The 24263-nt window shown below is 45.8% G+C and overlaps 1 protein-coding gene across 2 annotated transcripts in view; it reads right to left on the bottom strand.

Moving 5' to 3' along the window:
• Positions 1-1137: 1137 nt before the first annotated feature.
• nrp2a (neuropilin 2a) overlaps positions 1138-24263 on the bottom strand; it is an 89444-nt gene continuing 66318 nt past the window's right edge. Inside the window, exons 12-17 of one of the 2 annotated variants that reach the window (XM_052028750.1) lie at positions 22528-22689; positions 21612-21874; positions 21414-21510; positions 19824-19871; positions 3042-3122; positions 1138-2223 (exon numbers count right to left, since the gene is read on the bottom strand). In XM_052028750.1, coding sequence (XP_051884710.1) covers positions 1919-2223; positions 3042-3122; positions 19824-19871; positions 21414-21510; positions 21612-21874; positions 22528-22689 — 956 coding nt within the window. In that variant the 3' untranslated portion in view covers positions 1138-1918. Of the gene's footprint in view, positions 2224-3041; positions 3123-18124; positions 18922-19823; positions 19872-21413; positions 21511-21611; positions 21875-22527; positions 22690-24263 lie in introns of those variants that run through there. The other variant, XM_052028753.1, reaches the window with a different exon arrangement.

The following is a 24263-nucleotide window of genomic DNA, read 5'->3' as shown; positions in this document are numbered from 1 at the left end:
ACCATTGAATTGGGAGGGGGGAGGTGAGGTCTGGGTGGCCGTTTGTCTCTGAGAATTGTGTTCCAATCTACTTCCCTCTGATGCGAGGAATGGCAACTTTACAAAGGGTTTGGCACTCTACATACATTTCCCAACAGGCTGTTTTTACTCCTTGGCCTGGTACTTACTGTAAAGCTCCCTGGTTGACCACACTGTGCCAGATTGTCCGGAGAGGTGTACTGGGAATATCTCCCCACAACCAGCTAGAATGACAAAGGCACCAGCTTCAAGTTCCTCTCTAGTACATGCATCAGCCTGACTTGGAAATAAATCATTGTTCATTCATCCTCACTGGTCAAAGGTCCCAAACCTTCCGACCTCTCAGCCCAGTGGGAGCACCTCCATAACTTGGGCCCAAAACTGAAGGCAGCTCGTCACCCTCTTGTCAAGGGGAAGTGGGGATGGGCAATAAATGCTGGCCGCATTATCAATGCTCCTATTTCCGGAGTGTGCGTAACAGCATTGAGCTTGGCTTCCATACTCATTGACTGACCTTCTAATGGTTGTCACAGATTAGGGTGGTGCCTTGGCCCCAGGTACCCAAGGAGGATCCAGTGTCTGTGGGCCTTGTTCAGGAGACCAAGGCTAGAGAATAGGGCAAGTGGCAGGTTTCTGATGAACTCAAGTGTGAAGAGATGGCCAGCATTGTACCCAAGTGAAATACAAATAAAACTTTGTAACAACAGGCTGCTGGATCATTTGATGCTATTGCAACCAAAAAACCTTTGCAAGCTCCCATAAGCCTCAATTGAACTACAGCCTTGTAACACTATGCCAGAACCAGTCTTACAGGAGCCAGCAGTTCTTCTCACTTTTCTTTAATTGTCTCACTGGCTATCTGGGTCTGAGGCCATTCTCTGGTAGTGAATGGGGTGACATGGCCCACTTCATGAAGAAGGCCAGTGAATTCTGACATTCAGCTCTGACCAGAGCCTTTCAGAATCTCCAAACTTGCCTCAAAATAAAGCCTCCGTTGTCCAAACCTTTCTTTCCACCACTCATCCATATGAACCAGCCCAAAAAAAGATTTGCACCAACAACTGCCCCCCCCCCCCCAACACAACCCCTACCAACCTCCCCTCCCAAGGCAGACAAAAACCCTGTCTGGAATGTCAATGCACTGTATATTAAATAATAATAGATAAAAACCTCTGACCAGGCACTACATACACCTCAAGGCAGTGCCCAATAAAACACTCTTCTGTCACAGACAGGAGGGATGTCAAAACTATTTTGCCAAAGCTAATAGATCATACTTGTCTAAAGGCACTCTGCATATAGTCCACAATTTCTCTTAAGCTGCTTAAATGGTTGAAGATGCTTCACACCGACGACCCTCAGAGTCGCAGACCCCCAGTGTACATTCTGGCCTGCTGGGCCCCAACGGTAAACCTGAGGTGATGGCCGTCTTGAATTCTCTTCGGGTTAGGACCCTCACCAAGGCGCTGTAGGCATCAGCTGTTGGGTCGGGAACTCTGAAGCACGGAAACTAAACATGAGAAAGCTACATGGCATGGTAGGCCAACCTCGCGGCCAGTGTGAAAGAAATGAGACTTCCCTTTGCAGCACAGAACGGAATTCATCTTGCCATTGTCTCTGCAACAGGTCCACCCTTACATCATCCCAAAGGTCACAGTCAAGGCAGTAACGATGGCTCATATCCGTGGGAAAATAGTCAAGTTAAGGCTCTTTAGTGCTGACCAAGTGGTAATTAAATAGACCCCATATTCGACGGGGAGGGAGGGGGGAATGTAGCTGGTTCTGGGCACATCAGAATGTAAATGGTTACGATTCAAAGGCAGGTCTTTACACACTGCACCCTCTTGTTCGTAGGTTCCAAGTTACTGATAATAAAAAAGGCCTTATGTTACCATGGTGATCAAGCCTCCGAGCAGCACTTCTGCTGGTTCATCTTCACCTTGTGCTTGATCCCGTCATACAGTTCGAAGTTGTAGTTTTCCAGGGTGGTCGAACTCCGGCTGGAAAGACCAGCGTAGGAGCAGGTGCAGTACAGCAAGAGCCCAGCGCAGACCGCCCCCAGGAGGACCCCCACTGAGCTCATGACGATGATGGTGACCAGGATTGGGTCCAGAGAGTAGAGCCAGTTCTTGTCCCTTCCAGATGTTGGGGTGACCGACATCCCATTGGAGGGCAACATCGTACTTGAGTCTCCGACAGGCCCATCTGTAACGCAGCAGAAGTAACCATTATCTTTTTATAGAGAGAATATTAAGAACTAGAGTCATGTAAATTAGGAGCAGGAGTAGTCTATTCTGCTCTTCCAATCCTGGCTGATCATCCAAATTCACCATCCTGTCCTTGCTTTCTTTCCCATCCTTTGATCTCTTTATCCATTAGAACTCCCTTCTGAGGTAGAAAATTCCACTGGTTCACCATTCTGTGGATGAAAGAATTTCTCCTCGTTTCAGTCCCAAACCATCTGCTCCGTATCCTTAGGCTTTGGCGCCTGCCTTTGGACTTTGCCACCATCCCACACCTGGTTTGTCCAGTCCCAATGAGGTCCCCTCTCATTCTTCTAAATTCTAAATATAAACCCATCTCAGTCTCTCTACATACACCATTTTTGCCATCATTCTGGTGAACCTTCACTGCACTCCCTCCATGGCAAGAACATCCTTCCTCAGAAAGGGAGAGCAAAATAGTCAAGGGTGCTGTACGACTGCAGTGAGACATCACTGCTCCAGTGTTCAATTCCTCTTGCTACAAAGGCCAACATATGATTTTCATGTCTTCCCTACCATTCAATAAGATCAGTGCCACTGTACTAACTCCATATCTCTCAATTCCCTTTGTATCTAGAAACCCTCTTCAATATGTCTCCACAGCCATCTCCACCCTGTCTAATATTTGCATTATAGATGCAGCCCAGTGAGCGACCTGCTCCATCACAGCTTCTATTTTTATTCTTTTGAAGGCGCTTGCAAATGGATTGTACGACCACCACTTGGAACAGTTAAAGCAGTGTCTCAAGATGGGTTTACCTTTTCTGTAAATACTGGAGTCAGCTTCCTCACTGGGTTCAAACCGAGTCCCTTCGCCATCCACAGATATCATTTCTTTTGCTGTAACACAAAGAGGGAGGTGGAATATTACATCAGGGTCAGGTTGGGTCATACAAACACCTCCAGGCAGGTAACATCCAGTGTGGCATTTATTTCACATCAATAGGCACAGAAGATTTTTAAAAGCTGTTAAATTTCACTGACCAACATTGTAAAACACAGCTCACTCAAATCAAATGAGAAAACCTGCGTACATTTATTGAGTCAGACTGCGACTTTAATGCAGTCCTTTGCTCAAGTTCATAATCTCCACTCAGACCGTTGAACCTCTCTCACCAACCTAATGGGTTATAGCTTTCATTTCACCTATCCACTTTGTTCACTTTGATTCCACAGATCTCAATAGCCTTCTGACCACAAGAAGGACAATTCATTCCCTTAGAATTCCCAAGGTTAACTCCTGGAATCCTCAGTGTTACTCTTTTCGATCCTAATTGTCCAATATATTAAGATATATTGGAAAAACATTATAGAATTGTAGTTAATGTGCCAGAATAATATACTCCTGTTTACAGGCAAACGTACTTGAGGATAATCACGAGATCGGGGATCGAAATGGGCGATAGTGGCTTCAGATTGACAGAATCTTTCATTGTCCCATCAACATTTCCACACCCTTCCTTATCCATCTTCAGGCTTTGCTAGCGGACCTTTTTTCTCCTCTACCTCCATTAATACATGTTTCTCCATGCATCGCTTCTTAATCCATTTGATTGGTTGGCCCCAATCTCCTGGAGTTAATCTCCACAATTAACATTTGGGCTCATATGTAGTTTGGTTTCACTGGCCAATGGAATAAAGGTCGTTCTCCTCCCACCAACTTACAAACACCTGACTTATCTATAGCCCGTACATACGATCGAGTGTTTGGGGGACCAGCAGGATGGATTTGCCAGCTGCTGTGGGGCTGCAGGCATCTTCTGCCGTGTGGGAACCCTGTCAGCAGCCACTTTTCCGACTTGCAAACTGTTTGGGTTACGAACAGTTCTCGGGAACGGATCCCTGCGCTAACCTGGGAAGGACACATAGGTGTTATTACAAGCTCTTCTCAGAGTGAAAACAGGTCTCTGGATGATCAGTGCTCTACATCTCTTGGTGACTGCCATTAACTGGTTCAGATTTGGGATACTGGGACTTGTGTGTTGACGTTCATTGGAACAGGCAGGTTTAGTGGGGGCTCTTGAGAGGGTGGGCCCAAGTAATCATCAGTTTACAGCACATCAAACAGACTTATACACTCGTACAGGGGAACATAATCCCACCGTGGCCTAGATCAGGTGAGCTTGCATGATTTTTCTCAGCCCATTCACTCCTCCCCAAAAGCTCCAGGGATTGTTTAGCTGCAGGCTCGTTCAATGTGATCTTCTGGTCCGAGGTTCCAATAATACCACTGGAAGGTAAAACTCGTCCGAGAGCTCCCATGGGTAAAGACATTGGAAGGAAATTTTCAGGCTGTGCATCGATGTGGTTTTATGATCATGAATGCCGAGGACACAGGATGCTTCAGGAGGGAAGCAAATGAAAGGAAAGCTGGAATATTTAACTTTGTAAAGCTTCAGATGGGGTACTGAACCCTGGGTGCAACACTTTAGGGAGATGCCAAAGCCTTGGAGGGGGTATGAGGAAGATTCACACAAGGTATCAGGATGCAAGGCTTCTCTCACACGGGGAGACTCAGAGGAATTAGGGTTGTTCTCCTTCAAGCAGGGATGGACAAGGAGAGATTTAATTATAGTGGCCAACCCTGATTGTACAAGGAGGAACTGTTCCCAGTGTAGGTGCCTCAGTAACCAGAGGAAACAGTTCAACCAAGAGAAAGTTCTTTAAAGTCTACCCATATATTTTCTGCTTTAAATAATAAAAGCACAAACACCATCCCTTCGAGATTCTTAATAAGAATGCAAAATAATATGGCTGCTGTGGTTAGTAGAGTCATAATAATTGAAACAAGAGCTCCTCTGAGGCTTAGACACGCCAACTGTGAGTGTGCAGTTCCGGGACTGAGGGACAATGAGGATCCTTGAGTGGATCTGGCAGGAGGCAGGGATGGCTTGGCAGGAACAGGACACTGGGGCTTCCTGTGCCTGAGATGTCACTCCAGGTGGATCCTGTTTCTCTGAGGCTTGACTGCATTGATTGGGGTGAGGAAACATATTTCTGGAAGGACATGACAAAGGGAAGCACATGTGGGTGCATTAAAAAGTGCTTGGTTTACCGAAAGAATCCAGACTGAGGTCAGGATTTCCGTGGGAATGATGCTCGCACACTCTGTACCTGAGCTGGGATTTTGCAAGATGCAAAATGGGAATTGTACATCGGACATATAGATGGGAAATTCCATGTTTAAGTCAAGACTGTGGAACAATGCAACTGATGGAAATCCATAGATGGACGGAATGAACACAATGTTGAGCAGGTCTCACTCACAAGGCAACTGAGTTGGATTGGTGCACCAAAACCTTGCAGCCCATGTTGACCAGTGGGAAAGGGGTGTGGACAAAGTTCATTGCCCAGGCCCGTAACTTTAAAGAGATCTGAGACAGCACATTGTTTGTATAAAAAAATAGCATCTTTATTCCATTCCACAGAGTACATCTCCAGGGCAGCCAACTTACATTCAAAAAACGCAAAAGAACAAGAGCAGACCCGCCCATTGAGTGAGTACATCATGAGGCACAGGCACTGTACACACCATCCCACTGTAACATTCACATTCACAAGCACGGAACAGTCAAACTGCGGGAGCCCAAGGTACCGAAAAGGATGCAGGAGAGGTGGGAAGGCAAGACAGATGCAGCATTGGGGAGGAGTCGGCATGCTGACTGATTGGGAGCGAAGTCAGAATCCCGAATGACCAAGAACCACGTTAAAAGAGGCACAGTGCATCCCAGTTTATATAAGGCTCTCCCACTCTAAGCTCCCCCTTACACGGGACAACACTTTTCCTAACGCAGCTTTGCAAAGTTGTCTCCTTCATGCAGTTAAACAGGCCCACCCGTCAGGCTGTCAGAAAGAAGGGGGTCGGGGCAAGTCCCACTCTTGCAGTACTGAGGGAGCACCATGTTGCTGGAGGTGTTGTCTCTGATGAGAGAAGAGGCCTCCCATTTCTTGGGTTTGAAAGATCCCGTGGTGCTACTTCAGAGCGGAAGGGTTTTGCCCTGTTGCCCCTGATCCACATCCCCCAACCAACAGCCCAGTGCAGCACATCATCTCTCTGCTCTTGGTAACAGTTTGCTTTGTACAAACTGGCTGCTGGGTTCTGATATCATCACTTCAGAGAAGTATTTCACTAGCTAGAAAGTCCTTTGAAACATAGTGGAAGGCACAATATAACTGTGAGCTTTTCTTTTACCTTTAGCCTTTGTGTCATCCCGTTGTTGGGTAGGAAACCACTCGAGCACCCTTGCAACTTCAGTACCCAGAGAGCCATCCTCTCAAAGGAGTTGCACAGGCAAGGAGGTAACGTTCCCCCTGTGTTTCCCACCGCCACCCCGTTATTTGCAAAGTGATCATCAGAGGACAGAGGGGGGAGCAAGACTATTAACCAGGGGTAACTAGCCATGGACAATCTGGGGTAATTGACTGGATGATTGGCAGGTCCAGTGACAAGTCGTTATCTGAAGGTCTCGCATGTAAACTCTTTGCTCATCAGACAACAACATGGTAGAGGGAAATCTCTGATTAAATAACAGGCAAGAAGCTCTTAAATCTTTAAATGTCACCAAAACAAAAACTGTTACTCAATAAAAAAGGTTTCAAGTGACTACTACCAATTTCAAAGGGACACAACCGACATGATGAAAAATATTTTGCACTACAATTTGCAACCAAACGATTATGGTATAACAACTGGACTCACATTATACAGCGTTATATTCTCACAGAGAAAGGCCCACTAGTGGCTGCCAGGAATGATCCAAAACAACACAATGGAACAGGAACAGGCCAGTTAGTCCTGCAGGCCTGTTCTTCCATTTAGTTACACATGACTGACCTCAGTCTGCCTTGGTTGGACGCCCCCTTCATTCAACAAAAATGTACCAATCTCTCTTGTGAAAGCTTCAACTGATCCCAGCCTCAGGAGCTTCAGAGAGAATTAGAAAGATACAGCACAGAAACAGGTCCTGCCGCTGAGTCCATGCCAACCATCAACCACCCACCCACACTAATCCTGCATTATTCCCATTTTTTATTCTCCCCACATTCCCATCAACTCCTCCAGGTTCTCCCACTCACCCACACACTAGGGGCGTTTCACAGCAGCCAATCAACCTACCAACCTGCACATCTTTGGGATGTGGGAGGAAACCCACGTGGTCACAGGAGAGAACGTGCAAACTCCAGACAGGCAGCGCCTGAGGTCAGGATCGAACCCGGGTCTCCGGTGTTGTGAGGCAGCGGTTCTACCAGCTGTACCACTGTGCTGCCACATGGCTCCATAGGGGAGGGAGAGCCAACCTTTCACCTCAGCTGGTGTAAGCTGAGTTTCCTCACATCATCTTTGCGTGATCTAGCTCTAATTTTGAGGCTGTGCCCCTTGTTCTGACATCTCCCCCCTCCACCTCCACCCCCCCCCCCCCCCCCCCCCCCCCCCCCCCCCCCCCCCCCCCCCCCGCCGCCCCAGAGGAAGTAGTTTCTACTTACCATATCAACTCCTTTCAACTACTTAAACACATCAATTAGATCACCTCTTAGTCTCTGGACTCAAGGGAAAATAAGACTGGTCATTGCAATCAGCTCTTGTAATGTCATCCTCCCGGCCTTGAGGGAACAGTCAGTTCAAGGTGAGAATTGAGTGTAAGGTTAAGAGTCTAAAAATTACTGTTTTGACAAAGTGCTTTGCACATTCTTACAACATTCTTCCATCTGCTCCTTTAAGCAGAAGTTAACTAAAGGGCTTAAAAGCCGAGTTTAAAAAAAAGGAGGGATGTCGCATAAATGCATTGAACATCATCCGCAGGGAATGTCAAGAGTAAATTCCAGGCAACTGTAAATGATCGAGCAGCTCTTATGTTGGAATTAGGGGTCACAGAATTAATGAGAGTGTCAGCTCTCCTGTGGTGTTTTAATCAGCTCTCTTTCTCCATCCCAACGTAAGCTGCTTCCAGATCGAATGCTGCAGTCTGACATTTGAATCTAAAGCTTTAATTAACTCTGCTCTGCCATTCTGGCATAAAACCTGCTGTTAAAAAAAAATCACGCTGCATACTTTCATCCCTCTAGCTCCATCTCAGCTGTGGTCCAATTCAGCTGTACATAACAAGCATTTGCCAACTGATTCTCAATCCTGGTTAGGTAGAAGCCTGTAGGGCAAAATGTGCCCATTCTGGAATGTGGAACATGGTCAGTTATGGAGCATTAGTGGTGCTGTCCTTCAGATGATGGTACTGTGGTTAAGGTACTGGACGAGCAGCCAGAGTTCTGGACCAATTATCCAGACACGAGTTCAAATCCCATCACGGTAGCTGTGCACACAAAATAATTAAACCAATCCAGGATTAAAGCGAATCTCCAGAATGCTGACCATGAAACTACTGGATTGTTGCAAAACCCATGCGGTTCACTAATGAGGAAGGTAATCTGCCTCCTTCTGAGATCTGGCCTATGTGGAACTTGAGACCTACCAATGTGGGGGACTCCTAACTGTTTCCTGAGTTCAGGTGCAATTAAACAAGGCCAATAAATGCTGACATTCCCAGCAATGTCCAATCTACTAATCAAATAAATATATAAAATAATGGCTTCCTCTCTCAGCAAGACATGTTAAGAAGACGTGAAGAAGAGCAGCCTGTTCCTCATGCACATTCCTTAGCTAACCCGACATCACCATAGAATGGGCAACCTGATGTTTGTAGCACCCTGACGTGTACAAGTTGGTTGTATGTGTTACAACAATGACCATACTTTTCAAAGCAGATGGGACGTCCTGAGATCACAGAAGGCACCAAATAAATGCAAACTGTTCCCTTCCATCCTCTACCCATCTCACTGGCTTCATGCAACAGACCTGGCCCCACCTCCACTCTGTATACTCATCCAGAGGAATATGTAAGGTCCAAGGTTAGGGACACCTGGGCAGACATCCACTCCATGATGTGTTCTCCTGCACCCCTCAAAGTCCAGCAAAGCAGGGTGGCTTCACGGTCTCTTATCTCCCGTACTCCTCCTGGTGACCCTGCACAGTGGGGTTGTGCCACTGAAAGGGATCTTGTGATCCAGTGTTGAGGTGTGTTCTTCAGGGACTTTTTCCACTAGTCCGTGTTTTCCCACCAACCTTTCATCAACACTATTTACCAAGGAAAAGCATGTCTAGAAAAGGCTCTGAAGAGCATATAAGTGTTCCCTGAAAACTAAGGTGTAATGTTCACTGTTTTTGTTTAATTGCAACAGGTTTCCATATTATGACATAGGTGGCCATTCAGCCCATTGAGTCTATGCCAGCCCACAGGGCAATTCCATTCCCTACTAATTTTCTCTGTAACCTATTCTCTCCACATTCCCATCAACTCTCCCCAGATTCCACCACTCACCTACACACTGGGGGCAACATACAGCGGCCAATTAACCTGCCAACCCACACGTCCTTGGGATGTGGGAAGAAACTGGAGCACCCAAGGGAAACCCATGTGATCACAGCATACAAAGGTCGGGATTGAACCCAGGTCCCTGGTGTTGTGAGGCAGTGGCTTCATTAACTGTGCACCTATGATGTCAATTTGAAATATCAGAAAATAATAATTTTCAGGATTTCTCAAGGCCACAGCTACTGCCTAGAAATGTGTCGAGCCTGACTCCCACAGATGGGATGTGCTTTTGGTTTCAATGGTGGAAAACATCTTGAAGATAGACTTGGGGAGGGAACCGGAAACTCCCAACATGTCTCAGCCCAAATGCTCCATGTAACCCGCCCATTCCCGCACCTCATCTTTCTGCACCACATTCAAAGATGTGGGAAATAACTGGGTGCTTGGACAACACCTGCCCACTCTGACTTGGGAGCCCTAGGATTGGGCCTTGACGTGGAGGATGATTCCATAAGCCAAGTTTGGTGGATAGTTGGCAACTGGTGGTTATGCAAGATATATAAAAGTATACAAAGAAAGGCATTCGGTGTGAACATTATCATATCCCAACAGAATGCAATAAAAGTGATATTTGCAGGGGTTGCGTATCGTATAGTAGAAACTCTTTGGAAAGGCTGCAACAAATTTGAAGTAATTTGTCACTATAAAGCTGCCTTGCTCATTCCAAAAGTATCAAATAACTGAAAATGCTTGCTAGATTAGAGATCGGAAATTGGAGATCTTCATTGCATATTAAAGGGGTCTGTGCATCTGAAGGGATTGGGTTATGCAAGGTGTTCCAACTTGTTGGAATTATTAGAAGCAGAGGACTAAATACGGTCAAACGTTGCTGACTGGCACGTTCCAAGCAACTTAGTACAAAAAGTTTTTGAAACTTAGTACAAAAGCTCCATGGGGGAAGACCGTAGCATAAGGCCCTCCAGCCACTGCACACTGAATGTCTAGAGCCCAATTTAAAGCCTCCTGGACTTACAGCTCATGCAATGTATGTGAAAGATAACTCAATATCATGCTGATGTTGTGTAAGTCTAATTAGCAAATGGAATGCTACCTCAAGAAGACAACATATATCATCAAAGACCCCCGTCATCTGGGCCATACTATCTCCTCGCAGCTGCCATTGGGCAGGAGATACAGAAGCCTGAAGTCCCACACCACCAGGGTCAAGAACAGCTACTTCCCTTCAACCATTCAGTTCTTGAACCAACCTGCACCACCCTAATCACTACCTCAGTATAGCAACGCTGTGACCACTTTGACCAAAATGGACTTTGTTATTTTTTGTTCTAATTGTGTTCTTTGTACAATTTTTGGAGTATTTGTTTAATTTGTTTCTCTTGTGAATGTTGTGTATCTGATGCTGCTGCAAGAGAGCTTTTCATTGCACCTGTGCAGATATGTGTAGAGGACAATAAACTTGACTTTGACTTTGAGGTAGAGTGAATGCCATCCATTGTAAATTTGATGAATAAGGTATAGTTTTGGAGAGCCACAAAGATTGGATGTAGACGACTGGACCTGGAGGGGTGAGGTGGAGGATGGGGCAGTGTAAGTGGTCTAAGATTCCCCTGGATACTCTGGTATAGTGTTGGGTGTAAACCTATCCCCATGCCTTTAACATAATTGGAACATATTGTTGTTATAGAACTGCTGGTCCAAGCTTCATAGAGAGACAGGGGTGGAGCTGGTATTAATCCATTCAAATGCACATTGGATAGACTTGTTCCTGGACACATTATCTGAGATATGATGCTTGGTAAGACTAGCAGGCTCTGAGAGGAGCAGGTGACTTCCACAGAGGCACAGAAAGCTATCATGTTCATTTGGACCTTTGTATTTATGACGGAAAAATTGATCATTCCTATTTCCCAGGACTTGGGACAATTACAGCACATCAAGTGCTGTTCATTGCTTTGAACCATTGATCCCTGAAGGTTTTCCCCCACTCTGGATCTCCTTTGCACTGTAAACTAATTGGTGGAGATGGGTTGCTCTGATTAGTGAATGACTCTTGTCATTGTCACAAACAGCAATCAAAGGTGAAAAGGAAAATGAGGTGGAAGGTTGTATTTTTTCCACCTAGCTTGCGTGTGCAGAAGGTCAATGAGGTACAATTAAGAAGTGATGCCTGGGATTCTCCCAGCTGGAGTGGGAACATTGTTGGATGTAAATCTCTGGCATTTGATGGAACAGATCATTTTGAATAGCTGATCCAGCTGAGAGCCCACCGTTCCTCCAGTGATGTCACTAGAGTGCTCTGGCATTACATGAGCACTATGTCATCTTTGATGTCACAGGATCATTGTGATATCACAGTCACTCATTGTGATATCACAGTACCACTGCAGTGTCACTATGAATGGGGCATTGACACAGAATGGCAGTCTTTTCATGCAGGGTTTTTAAAGGGACACCGTCCTTGTAAAACATGCCTGGGGACACATTACTTCGGGCGATTGTTTAACTCCCAGGAGACTTAATATGCCATGCAACTGCAAGGGCCAGTGCAGGAAAACACAGCAGGTGCCCCTCTCATAAGCAGCAGCATCTGTTAAAACACAGATCAGATTTTAAATCCCTTAAAGGAGAATGAACCACAATAACGATCTCTTAAAGCAAGGATGTCCAAAGCTCACCATAATTTTTGTGACTTCTGAATCGTTGTACACAGCACCAATTTAGTGAATTAAACATGCCTCAAGTCCAGCTTCCAGGCAAATGGTCTCAACAGAAAGTAAAATGGGTCAGGGTGTTAGAAGATGAAAGTACTTGTATTTTGATAGTAGCTGTCTCAACCTCAGAACATCCCAAATCACCTTATAAACAATTAAAACATTTTAAAATATAGTCATGGCCAAAATATAGGACCTCAGTGCACAGCAGGACGCCACGAGCCTCAGTCCACCCTGGTTCGGTGATGTCAGTTGAGGGCTGAATGCTGTTCAGGACATAGATTCATAGTTATATAGCACAGAAGCAGACCCTTCGGCCCAACTCATCCATGCCAACCAAGATGCCTATCTAAGCTAGTCCCATTTGCCTGTATTTGGCCCATATTCCTCCAAACCTTGGGATTTGGGAAGAACTCCAGCAAGATTTTCTGGTGGGAAATCTTTCACACCCACCCAAGACGGCAGACATTATTTTAGTGTTAATATTTCACTCAAAGTGCGTCACTGCCCGGACACCCCTGCACTTCCCCAGCAGAACACCTGGGAGCATCAGACTACGGTTTACTCTGAAGTCTCACAGGGCAAGGATCAAACCCAGAACCTCCTGATTCAGTAAAGAGTGCTGCCACACAGCAACCTCTATCAGGTGGGTTAGGTTGAATTTTGCAGAAATATCTCCCTTATCTAATGCTGATGATTATGTGGCAATCACATGATGAGTTAAAGCGCAGAGAATATGAATAAATGTGACATTTGGATTAAGACTGCTTTAGAAAGCACATTTGAGAGTGAAGGATCATCCACTTACTGTGAGCAGTGATTGATTGCTGTGCAGAATCATTAACGGCCTTTTGTCAATGGATGGCAATGTCACACTGCTCGCTGCAGACTCAAATTACACCCCAAACGAGGAGCTGTAAGCGTTTTAAATTCTTTGCTTTTTCCTCTCCCTTGGAGTATATGATTACCATTAGCACAGAGCAAACTCCTCTTCTGGTTAATCGCTGGCAAAGTCCTGTTTCAATCAAATCTTTCCAAAGACCATCTTCATGTTGACATTTATTTCTTGTCAAAACTGACAATCAGAGTGACATCATCATCTGGTGACAAAAGGTTGGAGGGCTGTATTGCCAAAGCTCTGAATGGGTGCACTTAGCAAGTGGAGAAAAGAACTACCTGAAGTGAATAAGTGAGAGTGTGTGTGTGTGTGTGTGTGTGTGTGTGTGTGTGTGTGTGTGTGTGTGTGTGTGTGTGTGTGTGTGTGTGTGTGGGGATATCCATGTATCTGTGTATCTATGGTATAGTAATTATGTCTGTGTGTATATATCTGTGCATCTGTGTGGGTGTGTGTCAATAGTGTGTCTGTGACATAGTTGTGGTGTGTCTGTATGAGTCTCTGTGTATGTGTGTATCTGTCTATGTAGGGGTACATCCGTGTCTGTGTGTGTCAGTGGTGTGTCTGTGGTATAGAATGTTTCTTTGTGCATGTGTATCTGTTTATGTATGTTTACCTCTGTGTGTCAGTGGTGCCTCTGTGTGTGTGTGTGTGTGTGTGTGTGTGTTTGTGTGTGTGTGTGTCTTTGTTCAGATACATGATTATGTGCCTGCACATATTCATGTATGTGTACACGTGCGCTTGTCTTTCTGTATCATACTGTCTGTCCAGCCTGAATGTTATTGCTGGAGAATGGCAACATCCTACCCCTGGGTCAGCTACAGGCCCTATCAGATTCAGGTTTCCTTTGCTCTGGCCGAAACCTAACTTGCTCAGGAACATAAGAAGAGAGGAGGCCATTCTGCCCCTCCATTCAATAGGTTCCACCAATCTGGGTCTCGACTTCATTGACTCGACACAACCCCACGTTGCTTAATTTCCTCACCCAATAAAAGTCTACATTTTGAAACTTCCAGCTGACACAGCCTGACGAGCTGTGGGGGAAAGGTCCCAGATTTCACTAATCTTTCTGTAAGGAGCGCTCCTGACATCAGCCCTCAATAGCTTGACTCTAATGTTGTCCTTCCCCCCCTCAACCCTTATCCCTGACACCTCCAATACTCCTCGCTTTCTATCCTTCCAACTCTTGGGTTCCTCGATTAGATCACTTCAATACTGCTGGAAATAAAAGGTGATCTACTCAACTGGTCCTTAGAATTTAGTCCTTGTTCGGGCATCAGCCTGATGAACTTTTGCTGCAATCTCTCCAAAGCTATTATACCCTAATTCTAACCCAGAACTGAACCCACGACCTCAGAATAGGTGTTAACCAGAGCTCTTTACTAACATAGCACAACGCCAACCCTTTTGTACCTCCACCTCACCTCCAAATGTGTCGCACTTCCTGCACTGGTGCCTGGCAGGGGGTTTTGAGGGAGAATGTCAGTTTGCCAATTAGCGTACTGTGCTGTGTGCAGCGAGCCCTGCAGAAAATGGCTTGGCCTAAGGCAAGAATAACTCATTCCCCTTTTCAAATACAGTTGGGAGGGGGGCGGGGGGGGGGGTGGGGGGGTTCTGCAGGGAGCTGCCCCTGACCCACCAGCGTGGGTTGGATTCAAACAACCTCTCGCCGGTGTCAAATCCATCTGCTGACCCAACCTGTCCTATTTTTCATGATGCCAAGGAGTTAAATAAATATCTTTCCTCTGTCTGTCAAACTCCAGATTGTTGCAAATCCCCAGTTCCCTTTGCCTGTTAGCTGTGGGACTTTCGGGAAATTTTCTCCCTGAATCTACCCCACTTCTTTGACCAAGATTCTCATCAAACTGTCGAAGCATCTGTCCGTCACAGTTTCTTCAATAATACCCCTGTGAAGCTCTCACATTTTTCCCTGTCAAAGGCACATCATAAGTGCAAGTGTATGTTTATTAACACATGAAGGCAGCACTTAATACCCATTCACTAATGGCCCCTGAGGAAGGTGCTGGTTCTAATAGGAAATCAGGCAAAAACATTCACAGAAGCCTTGAAAGAGACATTGGTTTGTTAATCTGGTTTGTTAGTGGTGTTGGATTGGAGTCCAAACTGGAGCTGTGAGGCAGCAGCCAGCAGAGCCGCCGCCTCACAGCTCCAGAGACCTGGGTTCAATTCTGACCTCGGATGGTGTCTGCGTGGAGTTTGCACCTTCCCCTGTGCCCTGTGTGGGTTTCCTCTGGGTGCTCCAGTTCCCTTCTGCATCCCAAAGACGTGCAGGTTGGTAGGTTAACTGGCTGCTGTGAAGTGTCCCTAGTGTGAAGGTTAGTGGTAGAATCTGGAGGAAGTTGATGGGAATGTGGGGAGAATACAATGGGATTGGTGTAAATGGGTGGTTGCTGGTCAGTACAGACACAGTGGGCAAAGAAATCCAATGGTAGGGCAGGCATGGTCTCTGAGGGAAAGGGCTTGTCTTGTTCCAATGAGAGAAGCCTGTGTTGTCCTTCCAAGTGACTGGGCAAACATATGGCAAATGGAGTTTAATGTGGGGAAGTGTGACGTCATGCACTTCAGTAAGAGGAATCAAAAGGAAGATTATTATATAAATGGACAACAAGTGCAAATGAGTGAAGTCCAGTAAGATCTAGGTCTTCTACTCTCACTGGAATGTAGGCAGTTAATGGGTGACTTGAGAGGTCTACTAAATTATGAGGGGCATGGATAGAATAGATGGTCAGAATCTTTTTTCACAGGGCGGGGGGGTCTAAAACGAAAGTGTATAAGTTTAGGGTGAGAGGGGAAAGATTTAAAGGGGGATCTGAGGGGCTAGTTCTTCACACAGAAAGTGCTGTTATCTGGAATGAGCTGCCAGAGGGGGTGGTGGCAGACACAAATACAATTACAGCTTTTAAAAGACATTTGGACAGGTATTTGGATAGGAAGTATTTAATGGGATTAATGTCGCTTAGCATCATGGTCAGCAAGGACAAGTTGGGTCAAAGGACCTGCTTCCGAGCTATACAGCTCCATGGCTCCATAACTCCTGGGCCACACAATAACTTGTACTTTCCTACATTTGGAACTGGGTTTTTTAATCTGTTGAAAATATACCACATGTGGTTTTCAGTGCCCCCTACAAAAACTAACACAGGAAACTGTCATCCTTCCTGTTTTGAGAATGCCGGGGTACATTAGGCAGATGTGTTCATTTGCCTTCTCAAGGCTACACAAGTCTGCCCAATGGTGTCTTTCAAAGACGCAGTTTTCAAAACAATAAAGCGCATGATAGATCTGTTTTCAAAAGTAAAGTATGCTTTTGCACATTCACAACAATTAAACGTGAATTACTGCCCCCCTCACACAAAATTCAAGTCTATTTGCCATGTTAATCATACTCCCTCAGGCGGAGATAGGAACTTATCCAACACCTGCCAGCCAGGAGCTGGAGGCTTTCTACTTTCCTACAACATAGAAGGTACCATTCAGCCCATCGGGTCTATGCTAGCTTTCCCATCAGTCCCACTACCCTGCTTATTTCCCTGTAAACGAGTCTCTCTCTCATGTCCATCAACTCCCCACTTGATTCTCCCACCACCCACCTAGTCGGGGCATTTTACAGTAGGCAATTAACCTACCAATATATCTTTGAGATGTGGGAGGGAACTATAGCATCCAGGGAATCTCAGGACGTCACAGGGAGAACATGCTAACTCCATACAAACAGCATCAGAGGCAAGAATCATTTTAGTCTTCTGCGTCATCTGTCTGCTGCCCTTCAATTCTTAAACAAACGTTTCACGGATAAGCTGGGATTGTTCTCACTGCAGCGCAGAAGGCTGAGGGGTGATCTTATCGAGGTTTATAAAATTAAGAGAGGCACAGATAGGGTAGATAGTCACAGTCTTTTTCCAAGTGTAGGGGAGTCCAAAACTAGAGGACACAGCTTTAAGGTGAGAGGGGGAAAAAAACTAAAGGGGACCCGAGGGTGGTGGGTATATGGAACGAGCTGCCAGAGGAGGTGGTAGAGGCAGGTACAATCACAAGTGTTTAATAAGCATTGGGAAAGGTACATGGATAAGAAGGGAATAGAGGGATATGGGTCAAATGCAGGAAAATGGAGTTAGCATAAATAGGCACCTCGGCCGGCATGGACGAGTCAGGTCAAAGGGCCTGTTTCTGTGCTGTACGACTTGAATAGCACTGCGTCCCTTTACCAAATTGCAAGGTGGGTTAGGTCAAGTGTTTGAAGACCTGAAATGGCCACCCTGCAATTAACATGTTTGCCTAGCCTGGATTCAACATAAAGCAGCTCAAAACTAGACAATTTTATTCAGTTCCTTCGAACACAAAGACCATCAGAGGTAAAGTTGTGCAGGTATTCAGGGGAGCTGAACAGGTCAAAGGACATTATTTCCACTAGGGAAGAGAGTCTATTCAGAGCATTGTCCTGTTAGAAAGTACTTGGATGCCCAAGTTTGCATTCGACATATTTTTGTTACCTACAGGTATTAAAGGATACGGGGCTTCGATCAGCCATGATCACAGTGAGTGGCAGAATGGGTCTCTTGTTTCCATGTCCCAATCTGCATCGTATCCCTCACTCCCTGTAAAATCGTCGGGAATTGTTCTGGAGTCTAGGTGAAGTCGATCCCACAGATATCATCGGGATGCCTGACTACTTGCCCAGCTATGGGTGGTGTTGGATGAGGGGGTGGAGGGAACCAAGGATCACAACAGATAAAAAGATCTTTCTCAACTCCTAATGTTAGAAAGTTGGAAGAGGTAGTTTATAAAGGCTTGAGAAAAATTAAGACAGCTTGAGATAATGAATATCGACAATCATGGAAGCCAGCATGTATTGCCTAGAATTACCCCGCATTAAAGCAACCACTTTGCTCCATCATCATTAAATTAAATTCCAGTCTGTTCCTAAACAAAAATGACCTCATAGGGAACTGTGATGCACTTCCTTGCTTTCTTAAAAAATACTTTTCATAGATTATGATGGCCGATTTTTTTCCACCCAAGTTAACACAAGGTATCAGCAAGAAAAGTCTTCACAAAGCCATTCCTTCCCAGAGAAACGCAGAAGGGTTGTCCTTACAGTCTGCCTTGTATACTACTGTGTGGAGATCTTGCACAACCAATTCTCTCAGAAGAAGGGGGAAAGGTACACGATATTTGAGATCGTCACTTTCTTTTTTTTCTATTTATAATCCACAGGTGCGATGTTGAGTAGAGAGAGAAAAAAGTAGCAGGCGTTCCCATGGCGATTGCAGTGGAGAGTGCAAGTAGAGCTGGCGATATGATTAACCTTTCTCGGTTTGTTTTGTTTTATTTTATGGGCACTCCTAGCAGTGTGTTCTCTCAGTTTGAACTGTAATCTTCCTTCCCCATTTTTATAGTGAGCCCAGGCTCCACACCAGTAACACAGCCGTTGGGGAAATGGACGTTTACCGAGTGAAGGCTCTTCTTGGCTGCAAATCCGTAGCGTTGGCGATACAGCACCATGCTCAGAGAGACACAGAGCAGCACTATCAGAGCGCCTCCTCCTGCCATAATGTAATACCAGAAATTGGGCATGGGTTGCGCTGACACGGACTCCACTGTGGGTTCACTCCCCGCAGGGCGCTCCCCTGATGGAGAGACACAAAATAGCGCTGGGAACCAATCTCAATGATTGACAAGAGCATGCTCAGCGGGCCCGGTGCATCATGGGAGTATGCCGTCACCATCCACTGGATCCCTGCCACGGGGCAAAGGTAAGGATGGAGATTTGGAAGGAGAGGTCTTCACTCGTTGGTGGCCACCCCACACTGGAAAGCAGCAGGTCACGTCTGCTGGGGTAGCGGACGGCGGCAGGTGCTGCCCAGCTCATCCGAGCATTCAAAATGGCTACCCTTCAGCTGGGCAGCTTTCCGTGGCGATGGGCCTGGGAGTCTCCCAGAATCCACCACAGCCACAGCAGGAAGTGAGGCCAAGCAAGATCCCATGATGCACAATGGCTTTGCTTCTTTTGTAACTGCGCAAAGTGGTCAATGACATTATAAAAGCACATCCTCAATCACAACAGCAAACAATACAGCAATCAGAAGACACTCTTAAAAGAGATTAAGTTAACCCTGATAGGCCAATCGATCAGAGTCTAAAGTACTAAAACTATGTTGTGCCATAGTGAGTGTACAAACACTTGGCGTAGTTTGCTGAATCTCCCCTCTGCTACTTTTCAGAGGGAGATAACCTGTTTAAAATAAATAGATTAACTCCTCTGTAAAAATGGAGGAAGGAGGAAAATTTCAGACAAATTCATCAAGTGCTCATCCCACGGAGTAATTTGAGAGCATTCCTATTTTGTCAGTTCCAGATTACTTTTCACTCTTTCAATATTGTAGCAAGCCTAATCAGGCCCTGTGAGGGCCTTCGGAGATGGAGACATGCCCCTTACATTCACCCATGCACTTCCGTATGGTTAAGTACCTCCAAATGGCCATTTGTCTGATAGTTACTAGCAACCTCAGTAATGGTATAGCACACTCACCTGTTGGTGTCTCACTAGTGTGGATCCCAGGAAAGGCACTGATGGGCTCTGTGAATAAAATATAACAAGAGTTAATCCTCTGGATAGCCAGCAATACTTTTCCAGAGAACTATGAGGACAAATGACCAAGAGTTTGATCACACGGGTAGGAGACAAGTTCATGCGGTTGGGAATAAACTTATGTGGGGTATCATAGTGGCATAGCTGGTTAGAGCCACTGCCTCACAGCACCAGAGACTTGGGTTCAATCCTGACCTTGGAAACTATCTGTGTGGAGTTTGCATATTCTCTCTGTGACCACATGGCATTCCCCTGGGTGTTTCGGTTTCCTCCCAGATCAAAATTGAAGAGAATGTGGGGAAAATAAAATGGGATTAATGTAGAATTAGTGTAAATGGGTGGCTGATGTTCAGTACGGACTCAATGAGCTGACGGTCCTGTTTCCGTGCTGTATCTCTCTATGACATCTGTGTCATCACTATTGTGCTGCCTTTGTGATTATTACAAAAGTGGGAAAAGCCAAGAATAATATTTTGGCTGACACTGCAAGTGGGGTACTGCGGGAGTGCCACACTGTCTTGCCATGGAGACATTAAAACAAAGCACTGTCTGCACTCAGACAAGCATAAAAGATCAGGGGAGTTCTCTGCAATGCTTCACACTAATTTTAGTCTCTCAGCCAACATCATTTAAAAACAGACTATCAGGTCTTAAATTCATGGCCATCCATGTGATCATGACATGTACAAGCAGGTTGCCATGTTTCAGATGTTAACGTGCTCATTAACACTAAAGCTGTTTGAAATCATCTTACGTGAGCTCCCTGCTCTGTCATTCACAAGACAGTTCCCATGACCACCCAAATGTCTTGCTAGTGACATGTCTCTGTACCCTGTCCTCTTCTCCGCAAGCACCACACTCTCCTTATCCTGTGCCAGTGCAGAGTATTATGGCTACAGACTGCAGCCTGCCAGACTTCCTTGGTTACAGCAGTAATGATTTCGCTCATGATCATACTGTGGGGGTGAAGGGAGCTAAGGTAGGCTGCATCACATGAGAACTCAGAAGAGAAGTAGTGATGAGGCTGAGGCAGGGGGTGTGACAGTTGTACAAGTCCTAGTTTATGCATTAATGTGACGAAGATTTTCTGTTTTCTCATATTTCCTTATTATGTAGAAGGAGGCCATTCATTCCATCAAGTGTGGATTCCCATCCATCCCATTTCTCACCCTTTATTCCCCTGTGACCTATTCTCTCTTACATTCCCACCATCTCCATCCACCTATACTGGAGGTAATTTACAGTGGCTAATTAACCTACCAATCAGCCCAGCTTTGGGACGCGGGAGGAAACCAGAGCAACCACGCTGTCACAGGGAGAACTCCATGCAAACAGCACCCGAGGTCAGGATCGAACCCGGGATGCCAGATCTGTGAGGCGACACTACTACCTACTGAGCTGCAGTACTGCCCTTGATGAATCAGCTCACAGAACTTACTAATCCTATCATATTTTCACCGATTCCCCTTGCTCACTCTTTCCCTACCGGCCCAGATAATCTGCAGTTGATGGAGAGGCTCGGGTACTTACGAATGCATTGATCAAGCGATACGTGCGATGCTATGGCAATGTCATCAATGGCCATCTCTCCACTAGCACCTTTGCCAACGATGCCTTCAATGATGACCTGGGAAGAGAAGGGAAGTAAGATAATGGGATATGAAGAACTTCATCAAACTAGAAAAAGGCTGGTAGTGTACTGAAATTGTAACTGAGGTGGCAAGTTACCTGGTAGTCACTGTTATATCCTGGTAGGATGATCCTTCCCTCTTTCCACTTGTCACCCTGATCTCCTCTCAGTGACCAGAGCATCACGTCACCTGTTCTCTTCCTCAGCAGCACCCGGAGCGTACCAACTCTGGTGCCATGCATCTGGTACCAGAACACCATGCAACGGTGGCTGTTAAGGGGTGGCACCATGGGACTAAGTAACCTGGCACGCTGCCCTTCCAGCAACTTAGAGGTTTCTATGTGCAAGTAATTCCACTTATCTGAAAAAGAAGGGAGACATATGAAAGGTTCCACGAGGCAAAGACTTTTTTATAACCAGTTCAAGAGAAATTCGAGATTTAAGGGATGTCAAAGGAAGAGGAATGGAGTGGTTTATGGCAGGTTTGGCCCTAGGATAAAGATCAGTGATGTGCAAGGGCCCAGAACTGAAGTAGTGTAAAGATCCCAGAGGACTGTAGGGTCAGAGGAGGTTACAGAGTAATAGAGGGACAAGGCCATGGAAGGACTTGAATACAGCCTGTGGTCTAAAATTAGGCTCAGGAGGAGGAAATTTAGATCACTTTGTTACCAGTCTCTTTCCAGCCAGGCTGGTGTAAGATGATGGAAGGCAGGACAAGAGTGTGATTGTCTGAGCATCAGTGTATTAATGGCAGAGACGAACACTTCAAGAAGGTATAGGATGAGAGGGTAAAGCACAAACCAGGCTGCTGCCCAACTGCAAATGTAAAACCAGACAACAAGTTAAGATTAAGATATCTTTATTAGACACACATACATCGAAACACACAGTGAAATGCATCTTTTGCGTAGAGTGTTCTGAAGGCAGACCACAAGTGTTGCCACGCTTCCGGCGCCAAAAGTGGGAGATAACGACACTCCCAGTGAAGGTACTCTTGCCTTTAGCTTGACTTACCTGTATTGTGGTTGTGGTTCAGTCCCAGATCTTCTGTCCTCAGACTCCCAGAGTGGACGGCCCACTTGGACAGAGCTGAAGAGTCATGTGACCAGCCACAAAGCTCACTGTCTTGCCAGTCCCCGAAACTACAGTTGAAGCCCTCGATGCTGGAGTTGATCTCTGCAGAGTGGGAAGTCAATTCCTCATCAGGACACGTATTCATTCGCTTTCCTGCTACAATCTACAACTCCCACCCCCCACTGCACCACCGAATGAGGGAAGTTGTACTGTTGGTGATTAAGGTATCAATGCCCCACCACTGCTTCTCAACCATATTAAGCTCCTCTTCCTACCTTCCTAAGGGAACAAGGTAGATTAAACAACAACAGATCTACAGGGAGAGGAGTGTCATAGGTGCAGTGAAGGGTAAGCTGGATGTATTTGTGAGGGAGGAAGGAACTGGGTCAGAGAAATAAGGTGAGGCAATGCTCGGTGGACCATCAACACAATTTCTGTGCTGTTAACTTGTACATAGTTAGAACATAGAACAGTACAGCACAGGAACAGGCCCTTCAGCCCACAGTGTGCCAAACTAATGAAACTAGTACGTAAATGCCTAACTAAACCAATCCCTTCTGCCTACCACCTCCTACATCTACCACCACCCCTGGCAGCACATTCCAGGCACCCATCACTCTCTGTGTAAAAAGACTTGCCCCGCACATCTCCTTTGAATTTACCCCCTCTCACCTTATATGCATGCCCTCCAGTATTGTTCTATGTAGCTGGAACACTTTTCCTACTCTCTCTACACAAAGCACTTGGCAGGTCAGGAGGAAATAAAGCTCCCTCTTCCCTACTCCAATGATGCACAGCAGCCCACCCTCGGAACAGGCAACCTCCCAGCCGGCCTTCCTTATAATCTCATTTTCAGTGTGTATGCCAGCCTTTCCTCAAGGAACTGGCTCAATGAGGCCCCCAGTAAATTAAAACAACACCCTTCCAATTAACAGAGACAGAAAATCCCAAGCAGATCACAAAGCACTAAAGAGGAGCTCATAAACCATCCCATTCATCATTTGTTTTAGCAATCATTGAGAAATAAACGGAAAAAATGAAACCACCACCCTACAAAGAGTTCTGTAGCTCACATCTCTGCTGCTAGGAAAATGCCTTACGGTCAAACCTTTAAGCAGAGAGTTTCCCCTTGAGGACTGTCTAACATGACACCTTGAAAGGGGAACATGATCATTAAGAGTCCTTAATGGTAGGGCTACCTCTTCGACATAGTTCCTCAGGGAGTGTGTCTATGCAGACAACCCCTCTGCTTCTTAATGTGACTTACTTTCTTTGATTGCAAATCCCTTTGCAGCTATCTTTTAAGGTTTGACCTTAAATATGCAGGAAAGTGATCAAGCAATTATTACCAGAAGTCTTGCAAACAGGCCTAACTAAAACAAACGGGGTGCATGCTTATGTGCGTAGATCAATACAATAGTTCTCAGTGGTGAATGAGAGAGAAAAGGTGGGGGGGGGGGGGGTGGTAGTGCAAGGAGATGGACAGAAAGGTGTGAAGTTGAGAGCTGGAGAAGTAATACTCACGGAATGTGTGAGAGAGAGAGAGAGAGCAAGAGAGAGCAACCGTGTCAAAGTTCAAATTCTCCTGCTATCACCATGGAAACAGGGGCAAGGAAGGCAAATGTGGACGAAAAAGGTGCGGAACCTGAGAGATCTTGAGCTGGGGAGTCATCAAT

This window comes from Pristis pectinata, chromosome 1, assembly GCF_009764475.1.
Source record: "Pristis pectinata isolate sPriPec2 chromosome 1, sPriPec2.1.pri, whole genome shotgun sequence".
Lineage (NCBI taxonomy): Eukaryota > Metazoa > Chordata > Chondrichthyes > Rhinopristiformes > Pristidae > Pristis > Pristis pectinata.
This window is presented reverse-complemented; position numbering and strand designations above follow the sequence as displayed.